General features: G+C 59.6%; 1 protein-coding gene across 1 annotated transcript; it reads right to left on the bottom strand.

Moving 5' to 3' along the window:
• Positions 1–8,073: 8,073 nt before the first annotated feature.
• Positions 8,074–9,228, bottom strand: UTS2R (urotensin 2 receptor; the record flags this gene model as incomplete). Its single annotated transcript, XM_081219922.1, has 1 exon — positions 8,074–9,228. The coding sequence occupies one exon, from the start codon at positions 9,226–9,228 to the stop codon at positions 8,074–8,076; it is 1,155 nt and encodes a 384-aa protein (XP_081076048.1).
• Positions 9,229–11,348: the final 2,120 nt, after the last annotated feature.

Raw genomic sequence — 11,348 nt, 5'->3', positions numbered from 1 at the left:
TTGTAGGATTCTGCATCTCAAAAGGAAGAAGGTCACAGCGATAACTTCAGGGACACCAGACTGGGTTGCTGAGCTGCCTGACGCCAGCTTTTGGCTGAAAATTTGCAGAAGAAAAAAAAAAACAAAAAAAAACAAGACCTTCATTGCTTTGATCCTTATCACCTACCCATAGACCATGAGCCCTGGAATATAAAACTCTCTCCATTCCCAGGAAAAGGGGGGCACAGTTCTCAAGGCGCTAGCCTGCTGTGTTCCCCCTTTGCCAGGCAAAGAATAAGAAAAGCTATCTTTCGCGTTCCTCCAAAAGTCTGTCTCCGTATTTCTTTTCAGCATCGGTGCACAGAGAGCCAGGATTCTTGGCATCACCTGTATGTTCCTTCCGTCTCAGCACCTTTGAGGCCAAGCAGATCCCAATGGAGCTGGGGATGCAGGTGAGCCCCCATTCCTGAGAAGGCCAGTGGGGGCTCTGGGAGGGCTGGGCCTTGCCTGCCCCAGCGCAGGGCACCTCTCCCACCCTGCAGCATGGGGGTCATGGCTACCACCCCCCATCCCAGTGAACACACAAGGTGGAGGCTTGGAATCTTGCTGCAGTCACACACCTGGCCAGGTGCCCAGCTTGAGCCCCCTGCCCCCACCAGTTGTCCCTGGGCTTCCCAGGCCTGGGGGCATTCACCTGTCTCCTCCCATGCCCCTTGTTAAAGAACAGACAGCTGGGGGGGTCTCTTAGGAAGGGCCCCATTCCTGGAAAATTCCGGTGAGAGGAGGAGGGAGGGGAGAGAAAGGGGGAGGTGGGTGGGCACCGTCCAGGGTCTCTGCACACCCAGGGTGGGTCCTGGACCAAGACGTCCTCCCCAGGAAAAAGTGGGCCACGTGCTTACACCTGCTGCCCCCTCCCAGAGTCCCCAGCCCCCCACCAGCTCTCCCTGCCCACCCCATGTAGCCAAATCTCCCCCTCCCCCTGCCCTTACCTGTAGGGGCTGCAAGGGGCTTAGCAGGGCTTGTGGGGTGAGGTGGATGTGGCAGTGAGGTGGGGGCCACGCAGTGGGTGCTCTCCTGTGCCCGTGTCTCTATGAGGCCAATGCAGGGTGGGGGTGCAGCTGCTGTTCCCTGGGGACCCCTGCCCTCCACGCCCCACTGGCCCCTTGGAGCCCTCGCTGAGGCCTCACATCCAGGGTGTGTGGGTCTTGCCTCCTGGGGCATGGCATCAGGCACATACCCCTCAGAGGGGGAATCCAGACCTCTCAGGTCAGGACCTGCCCACGAGACCCCAGCTAGCACCCCAACCTCGCTGTCAGCTCAGGCAGCCTTCCTGCATCCATCACAGGTGGGCATGTGGGCTCACGTTGGTCCTTCAGCACCTCCCCCCATCCCTATAATCGCCTGTGCACCAGGACCACCTCCCGGCCACATCTCTGGTGGAGAAGGCTCCTGGCTTCCAGCTGCCTGCTGCCCAGCCTGGCGCATTGTGGGGCACACAGGGTCCATCCCAGCTCTGCCCAGCCACCATGGGCTGGGGGGAAGGGGCAGGATGAGGAGAGGGGTGGGGGGCGCTGGGAGGCTGAGGGCAGAAATGGAGGTTCCCCCACCCCATCAAACCCCAGTCCCAGCCCTGACTCGCTCCGGCCCTGGGGAGGAATCTTGGTGCAGGGCAGCCAGCTCTGACACCCGGGCAGCCTCGGTATTTCACACTGACACATAGTTTTGGGGTGAGGCCAGGCTCTGGGCTTTCAATCATGCTGCGGGGTACCTCGAGCCACAAAGGGCAAAGGCGGGTGGATGCTCCCAGCTCCTGCCGGTCCCGGGTCCCGTGTGGCCTGGTTCCTCAGCTGTGAAACAGGAATAAGAGAATTTTGTATAAAAGATGACCCAGTGGTGAGCTCGCCAAGGGGGCCACCTGAGGGCCAGGGAATTTGCACATGGAGGAAGGGCAGAGAGGGGCTGGAACACTGGACTGGAGTCCCCAGGCCACCTACCGCCCCAGCTGCCTCCTGGCTCTGACCCTGCTCACCACTCAGGCCTGCCAAGCCTTGGTCTCCACAGCTCCAGGAGGGGAAAAGTAGCAGGACAGAGCCATCCAGCCTGGGGGCCCGCTCTAGGCAGCTCAGGGGATGGGGCTCTCCTCTGGGCCCTCACGGGGTCCCAGGAGAACTGGCCCCCACCCCCTGTGTGGGGCTGGGCCCTCGGCCGGCCTGGAAAAGGCAGGAGTCTGGAGCTCCTGGCTGCTGGCCATTGGCAGCCTCTCGGGCTTCCTGCTCAGAGCGTCATCTGTCTGGAATTCCAATGGAAAAAAACACTGCTCTTGCAGGTGGCCCTGTGGCTCTCAGATGCCCGGTTTGGTGGTTTGCAGATGTATGGGACCCAGGCTAGATTCTGGTCATCCCCACCCCCTGCCTGGGATGGGGGCTCCCACCTTCTGCTGGCTGAGCCCCCTCCTTTCCCTTGCATGCTGGGTGTGTGAGTGGAGGTGCCGATGAGCTGAGGGCTTTCTCCAGGGCAAGAAGGAGCCCCAGCACCACCCGCCAAGGCTGGCCCTCCAGGTGACCTGGATCAGGAACACCAGTCAGCTGGGCGTGTTCAGGTGTGGAATCAGGTAAGAGTTCAGGTCTCTGCACACCTGAACTAGGCCACCCTACCAGGCAGGGCCACTGTCACTGTGTCACCCATGGCCCCAGGCACTGCCCCCCAGAGCTCCATTTGGTGAGGACAGTCTACAAGAGCAGAGAGCTCCCTAGGCAGGTAAAAGTGATGTGTCTACTGGTTGTAGGTGCAACTCAATTCCCAAAGAATGACTTCCTGGAAAAATCAGGAGTAGAGGAAACTTTGGACTGCGTGTGTATCTTTGTTGATGAGTAATTTACACAAAGTGCAGCAGCCCTGGGCATGCAGCCTGGTGACACGCACTCTGTGCGCTGGTGCATCTCCTTGCGGAGCTGGGCTCTCCCTGCCTCCACCCCCGGGGACCCACAGAGGGTGGCAGGGAGGGGCTCAAGGCACAGGTTTCTGGACTGGGCCAGGCCACTCTCCTGGGCCTGAAAAAACCCACAGGTCAGCAGCCAAATCCCAGCCAAGCCTGAGCCTCTTGGAAACTGACCGGCCTGCGAAGCAGGAATGTGCTGCACCTGGTAAATCCATCATCCATCATCCGATCCTCCGCCACTAGGCTCCTGGATCCCTGCGCCTTCTGTGAGCTTGGCTGTGAACTCGGCTGTGAACTCACCCGCCTCTGGCTCCTTCCCCACCTTCCACCAACCCCCTCCACCACCTCCGGGAAGAGGGAAGACAGAATAAGAAGGGGCAGCGGGTCCCTGGTGGAGGGACCGTTTGTCCATTCATTCCCCACTGGGTGCTGGCCGCCACGGTCCTGGTCACAGCCCCCACAGCCTGCCTGACCCCTGTCCCCACTCCTTGTTTTTGCTATAGGAACCGAGGGGAGTGGGCTGGGGAAACTCAGGGAAGAGGGTGCAGGGGGTGGGGATGGGGCCGGGGACATGCCCCAGGCCTGGCACACGGCTCCCTCCCGATGCAGCTGGGCACCCAGTCCCCATGGCTCTGTGCCCAAGGTCTTCCAGAGGAGCTTCATGCACCACCCCCAGCAAAGGCCTCCCTGCCCAGCCTGCACCCCATTAACCCAGCTTCAAGGGAGCCCCCCTGGAACCAAGTCCAAATTCACAAAACCTTCCATCTGAGCACAGTGTCTCACAAAGGGATCCCAGTAGCCGTCTATGAAAAGAAATTCGTTCCCCCAGTGCAGGGTGGGGCTGGCCCTGGGGCAGTGGTCGGGACTGAAGTGAGGGCAACAGTGCCTCAAAAGAAAGCCGTTAGGAGCACCGAGGGCTGAGCCTGGCTTTGGCATTTTGCCTCTTCACCTGCAAGTCTGGGTGTTGGGTGGATGGCATTGAAATGTCAAGACCTCGTCCATCACCCTGAGCGACCCTCAGCCCGAGTGCTCATCCATCAGACAGCCGACAGCCCTCCCATCCCCACTACTGACCACCACTGCCCTGGAGGCCAGGGCTGGGCTCAGACAGAAGGTGCCCTCAGCTCCTGGCATCAAGGGCTGTAGCAGAAGAGTGCCTGCCGGCTGTTCCTCCTGGTCCTCCCTGTCATTTCCCACTCCCTCCCCCTCCTCTCTCCCCCCATCCCTCCCCTTTTCTCCTTCCTCCTCCCTTCTCCACTCCCCCCACTGGCTCCTCAGCCCAGGAAGGCGGTAGCCCCAGGTGAGGCCTTCAGGTTTCAGGAACTCGGTCTGGATCTGATGCTTGCAGAGTGGACAGGGGCACTGTCACGATTTTCTCGAGTGGTGGCCTGTGTCCCCCTCCCTCCCTGGTTATGTGTAAAGTAGCTCTGTGCACAGCTCTGGTGGTTCCCTGCTCAGGATGAGCAGATGCTATCATCCAGGGCATCCAGTGCAGGCTGTTGGGGCACTGGGGGCCCTGACAATGGGGGAAGGACGCCCGGGCAGAGGCCCAGACCCACTGGCACCTGTGGGGGCCTGAGATTCTGGGGCAGGCAGGGAAGGGACGGGATGCAGGCAGGGGAGCAGCCCACGCTGGTGCCGACAGCACCTGTGCCCACCCCAGGGGGGCCCTGCAGGACAAGGCCCCCTCACCACAGGCCCAAGAGCATCTCAGGCTCCAACTGTGGTTGGGGAGTGTGGGAGTTAAGGTCAGAGGGCCCCAGCGCCCCAGGGTGAACATCCACCCGGGGCTTCCCTGGCTCTGTTCCCGATGACCTGCCCCCACGGCGTCCACACTGCCAGATCTCCAGCAAAGCCCTGTGGCCTTAAGCGTCAGATACCATGAGGGAACCTGCAGAGTGAACCCCGGGTTCTGAGCCCTCCTCCCTGCCTTTGAACGGTTGGAAAAGACTCGGCAGTGCCTTCCTGGAGACGGGGGACGGGAGACCTGGCCGGTGCCTTCCCCAGGTCACAGGGGGCGGTGGTGACCTGGTCAGTGCCTTCCTGGAGACGGGGGACGGGAGACCTGGCCGGTGCCTTCCCCAGGTCACAGGGGGCGGTGGTGACCTGGTCAGTGCCTTCCTGGAGACGGGGGACGGGAGACCTGGCCGGTGCCTTCCCCAGGTCACAGGGGGCGGTGGTGACCTGGTCAGTGCCTTTCTGGGGACAGGGGAACCTGGCCAAAAGGGTTCCGATGACCCATAGAAGCAAGACGATCCACAGTGAAGATGGCCATGACGATGTCCCTCTCTCTCGAGGGGCCCTGCCGGCTGCCCCTCCCTCAGTACATGTTGCCAGGTGGGGAAGCCCCCGGTGTCTGGGACAGAACTGGAGGTGAGGAAGCCTGGACTCACTCCCGTCGGAGGCCAAGGTGATGAGGATGGGAAGGGGGGTGCCCCTGCCCCCCACAGCCTGCGGGCAGCACTGCCCTCCCCGCCCTGCCCATCTGAGCAAGGCCTACGTCCCTGGCCCCACAGGCGTGTGACTCTGAGAGACGGTCACCGTCCGGAGCTGCCCGTTCTTAATCCGAGTTTACCCAGAACAGCTGCTCTCTTGTCATAAAACAGTGCCTGCCCCGAGGGAGGGCAGTGCGGGCAGGACGGAGAGGCCAGGAGGACATGAGGACAGGAGCCCTCACGCAGGGCAGCTGGAAGGAGCGGCAGATGCACGGTCGTCCGGGAACAGTCCAGAGGTTCCAGAGCAGCAACGCCTCCACACAGACGCGCACACGGGCATCCACGGCGGCCCTGATCATTTGGAGAAACTGTGGCAGCAACTCAAATGCCCCAAACCGACACGTGTTCATCCAATGGGGCACATTCAGCTCTGCCCAAGCTGTGCAGCCGGGCGTCTGTTCCCGGAATGTGGTGGGTGAGGCTCCTCCATGCGGTCGGAGGCCTTCCAGCAAAACTGGAGGTTTCCGGGAAAGAAGGAATTCTACCCCAAGGCTGCAGCATCTTCTCCTGCCTGAGTTTCCAGCCCACCACCCCATCAATGGATCTCAGATGTGCCAGCCCCTTAATTGCTGAACCAGTTCCTTCATAGAACCTTCTATTATTTATGTCTGTCCTATTGGTCAGTTTCTCTGGAGCTCCCTGCCTGACATGTCCTGAGACTGGATTGTGATGATGGTTGCACAACTCTGTCTTTTCACTGAAAATCATTACTTGCACTTTAAGTGGGTGAGTTTTATGGTGTGAGACTGCCCCCAATAAAGCTGTAGCATTTGAACAGGAGCCCTCACCTGCTAGAGCCGGTTCTAGCCATGCCCCGGTTGGCCCCTCACCCCGGGACCCTCTGCTGTCCAGCTTGCCAAGGGCTGGGCACCATGCCTGATGGGCTTGAGCCAGACTAGGCCTCCATAAATCACCCATCCCTGACGGGTAGGTCCCGGAGGCCCTGGTGAAGGGAGAGGGAGAGGCTGTGGGTGGTGGATCCAGGGAGGTCGGCCAAGCCACAGTAGGCCAGCGGGAGTCTCCTTGTGGCTGTGTGTGTGGGTACACAGGCGTGAGAGCCTGCCTAACATTTTTAAACACCCTGAAACACTCAGGGTGTCATCATGAGGCTCCCCAGAGGCTGGGCACTTCCAAGCGGAAGATGGGAGGACAGCCCCTGCAGCTGTCCCAGGCCTGGCGGTGGAGGCTCGCCCGGCCTACCTGGGAGCATTAACCAGGGTACTCAGGTCTTAAGTTTGGAGCCAAAAATGTAACTTTTTCAGCATCACTCGGAGAAACAGCACACAGAGCACCTTCACACATACAGATGAATGGGGGCTACAGGGCCACTTCTGGGGGTCTCCGTTTTCTAAGTTTGGGCGCTTCTCAGCACATCCTGGAATCAGGATTTGGGGAGCAGAGACCCAGGGTCTTGGTCAAGGTACAAACTTTGGGCTGTTTACTTCCAAAAACATTTGGGGTCCCAAGTTGCACTGGTGGCCTTGGACGCCATACTTAGGGGCCATCGGGGAGGTAGGTGTAGATCTCCACCTGCTCACACATTAGGATCCTGTCAGGGTCTTGAAAGGGGTCCAGGAGGGCCTGGCTGGTGGTGAGTCTGATGTGCAGCCAAGGCTGAGACCCAGCTGTGGGATGTGAGCCGGGGCCACAATGTGGAGTGTACAGGCTGCTGGACGGTTGGGTAGGGGTGGGGAGAGGTCCAAAATCTTCCCCTGTGGGCGGGCTCTCTGCGGGCAGGGTCCAGTGGTCTTGATGTCCACAGGAGGCCCAGCTCGGATGCTGCACACAGGAGGCATGAGATAAACCCCTACATGTGTTGTACGATCCACCCCCCACCTGACCCCCACCCCCCCAGGTCTGGGGAGGGAGAGGCAGGTGAGCTGCTGAAGGGAGAGGAATTCTGGCTCATGGTTTCAGTTTAGGTGCCGAATTCCTGCCCTGGAGTGATGCCCCAGCTGCCCCTCCTCCCTGAGCAGGTTGAGGCTAATGGCTCCCTGCCCCGCCCCAGGGTCTCAGGCCCCACATCCAGGGCCCGGCTCAGGCCTGATGGCACCCACCCACCGTGTCAGGAAGGCTGAATGGCTGGATGTGTCTCCTCCCCAGCCAGGTGGACAGGCTCATCCAAGTGCGGGGGGACGTCCTAGGGGTCCTGCCTCCGTTGACATCCCACCCACACTGCTGCGGCAGGACAAGGCTCGAAGAGCTCAGAGTTTATTGTTCCAGGTGCTGAAGCTGTGAGGGATGGAGCCACATGGGAGCCGGGAGGGATGGGGAGAGGGCCATGCACCAGCCAGGAGGAGGGTCCCATGCAGGCAGCCTGTGTGCCTACACGCTGTCACCTGCCAGTGTGTGCCCCGCCACGCGTCATGTAGGCACTCACGTCTGATGGGGGCAGTGAAGACTCCACTCACCACCGTCTTCAGAAGCTAGTCCTGGGCCTGAGCCTCCTACAGACCCTCACAGATGGACGGGGCAGAGGGGCATTACGGGAAGGTGGCTGGGCTGATGGAGCTGAAGTGAGTGATGGGGAAGGGAGAGCAGGGAACTTTCTGGAAGAGGACTGAGGAAGGGAGGCAGTCAGTGGGGGAGTCCCGGAGTGACCTGGGCTCTGGGGGCCACTCCCCACCCCAACTCCAGCGCCCACCTGGAGGCTGGGGACGCTCAGGTGCAGAGCCCCCTAGGGGCTGCCTGGGACAGCGCGATGGTCTCGCTGGCCTGCTGGCTGCTGGAGGACAGTGAGCGGCCTGAGCCGCGCTGGCAGCCGGTGCGGGCCTGTGGGAAGCTGTAGGTACCCCCGGGCCGGTGGGCGCCCCTGCCTTGGAGCGAGCGCTGGCGGTAGTCGCGGTAGTTCTTAGTGAGCAGCGTGTAGAGGAAGGGATTTACGCAGCTGTTGCTGTAGGTGAGGCAGGTGGTCAGGTAGTTGACGATGCGGGCGGAGCGGGGCGTGAGCGGTAGGGTCCCGCGGTACTGGGTGAGGAGCTGCCACAGCCAGAAGGGCAGGAAGCAGGCCCAGAAGAGCAGCACAATGCCCAGGATGAGGTAGAGCACCCTGGGGTTGGGTAGCCGCCGCGTCTGCGTGAAGGAAGCCCGCTGCGACTGCCAGTAGGCCCGGGCCAGGCGGACGTAGAGCAGCCCGATGACCACGCCGGGCCCCACGATGCTGGTCCCGAAGAGCAGTGTCAGGTAGGTGCGGTGGGCGCGCTGGCCCCAGGACGGCAGGCAGAGGCTCTTGTGGCCCCTGCGGACCAGCCGGATGGCTAGCATCATGGGCAGTGCCAGCAACAGCGCCAGCAGCCACGTGCCCAGCGCCAGGACCTTGCGGTAGCCCTTGGAACGCTGCACCATGTCCAGTGGCCTCACCACGGCGGCGTAGCGCTCACTGCTCATGAGGGTCAGGGTGAAGATGCTGGCGTGCATGGTCAGGAAGTCCAGGCTGAAGAGGACACGGCAGCCCACGTCGCCGAAGTGCCACGCCTTGGTGACGTAGGTGACCACGATGAAGGGGATGCTGAGCAGGTAGAGCAAGTCCGCCAGCGCCAGGTTGATGACGTAGACGTACATGGAGGCCGAGGTGTGCAGGAAGCGGCACATGACAGCCAGCGTGTACAAGTTGCCCACCACGCCAACAACGCCCATGGCCGAGAGCACCACCCCAATGGTGCCCGTAGCCACCAGGTCCTCCAGGGGGCTGGGCTCCGCTGGGCTGGCCCACGAGCTGTTGAGAGAGGCATTGGGGGCTCCAGGCGGCTCAGGCATAGTGCTGCCTGTCGTAGGCAGCACAGGGAACCTGCTCAACGGCTCTGGACTCAGTGCCATCTCTGCTGCCTCACACCGGGCTTGGGGCTGGGGCCTGCTGCTCCTTTAGGCAGAGAAGGAGCATCTGTGGATGACAAGCTCGTCCTGCGGGAGAGGATGCCCATTAAAGATGCAGGTCAGGCACCGCCTCCCACTCCCAAGAGGCCGTGAGAGGACACAGTTCCCACTGGGCTAGGGAGGTCTGCAGAGGGATGGGGTTCGCCAACTGCAACACCCACTTGGGGACTCTTCGTTCAAAACTCTAACACTCTGCCTCATTTCCCCAGCTATGTAGGGGGACCACCTAGACCAGCTGCTGCCCGTGCGTGCCCCAGCAGCACCCCCACCCTGGGCCTCAATGCAAGTCCAGAGGCCTCTGGGCTGGCTGGACTTTTCTGAAAACCAGAGCACAGCAGGCAGCCCGCAGGGGTGGGGTCAGCAGTGGATGGAACCAGGAGTCCTCCCTAGGCCTCCTCACTTCCTCATCTGTGAAGGGCAGGGAGACCGTGCTGACCCCTGCGTCCTTTCTCCCAATTTATTTCTCCTGTATGTTTTAAAAAATGTATTTTGTTCGGATTGCAAAGGTAGTATCTGCTGACTTTAAAGTTCAAATAGGAAAATATGTTTGGTAAAGAGGGGAAAGCCCTTGTAATCTCTCTTTATCCACATGGGGAAAATGGACCTTGATGCCTACCTCCCACCACACGTGAAAATAATTCAAGATGGACTGTGCACCTGTATGTAACAGAGTAAATCAATTAATTAATCAAGTTCCGTTAGAAACAGGAGAATATCTGCATGACCTTGGGTAGGCAAAGATTTTTCAAAAAAAAAAAAAAGAGCAAGACATACTTGCAATAAAAGACCCATCAAGTGGATTTCATTAAAATTAAGAACTTCACTGAGAGAGTAAAAAATGTAAACCATGGACTAGGAAAAGGTTATCAGAAGACATATATCAGACAAAGAACTAGTAATCAAAATATATGAAAGGGGCTTCCCTGGTGGTGCAGTGGTTGAGAGTTCGCCTGCCGATGCAGGGAACACGGGTTCGTGCCCCAGTCCGGGAAGATCCCACATGCCGCGGAGCGGCTGGGCCCTTGAGTCATGGCCGCTGAGCCTGTGTGTCCGGAGCCTGTGCTCCGCAACGGGAGAGGCCGCAACGGTGAGAGGCCCGCGTACCGCAAAAAAAAAAAAAAAGGCAGATCCCAAGTGCTGGGAGGATGTGGAGGAACCAGACTCCTGAACTGCTGGAGGGGCCGTAGAATGGTGCAGCCCCTGTGGAAAACAATCTGGCACCATCAAAAAAAAAAAAGTAAAGTTGGACACATGTCCTCTCATCCAGCAGTTCCACTCTTAGGTTTGTGTCCGAGAGAAATGAGTGCAAGTGTCCACAAAAAGCAAGAGTGAGAATTTTCACAGAGGCAGGAGCTGGAAACCACCCACTGTCCGTGAACAGTAGTGGATAAAGAAACTGTGACCCCTGCATAAAAATGTTGAGATGATGAAGAAGATGGAATTACCCTACAGTCAACAACTTGATGAAACTCAAATATGCTATGTTGAGAAAAACAAAAGAAAACAAAAAAACAGACACAAAGAGTACACTGTGATTCCATTTACCTGAAGTTCTGGAGCAGGCAAAGTCTCTATGATAGCTGTTGCCGGGGTGTCAACTGGTAGGGGGTACTGGAGAGCACTCTGAGGGATGGACTTGTGCTGTGTCCTCATGTGGTGGTGGTTACACAGGTGTAGACACGTGTAAAAACTCACGGAGTTGCACACCTATGACCCGTGCTGTGTGAAAATTGCCGTCATAAGAAAAAAAGACCTAAAACTGGAAATACTTGAACTGAGAGGAGAGGCCCATCCATCGCCCCATCTCCCCACATCCAGGGAAAACACTGGCTCCAGGTTTCTTCCCTCTACAGGTCCAGCGTTCACACTAACACAGATAAACTCGGGGCGTCCACCCGACGTGGTCTGAGCCCTCCGTGCAGAAGGGAACCTGGGTGCAGAGATGCCGCCCCAGACCCCCTCTCCGTGGGACCCGGCCCAGCCTCGAGTCTGGCGAGGGCAGCTGGGGGCCTTCCTACTGGCCGGAGGCTCCCTCCCCGGCCGCCGCCCCCCGGGGGTCAGGG

Source organism: Mesoplodon bidens, assembly GCF_964165515.1.
Source record: "Mesoplodon bidens genome assembly, chromosome: 19".
Taxonomy (NCBI): domain Eukaryota; kingdom Metazoa; phylum Chordata; class Mammalia; order Artiodactyla; family Ziphiidae; genus Mesoplodon; species Mesoplodon bidens.
The sequence above is the reverse complement of the archived record's forward strand: the minus strand, read 5'-3'. Positions and strand labels throughout refer to the sequence as shown.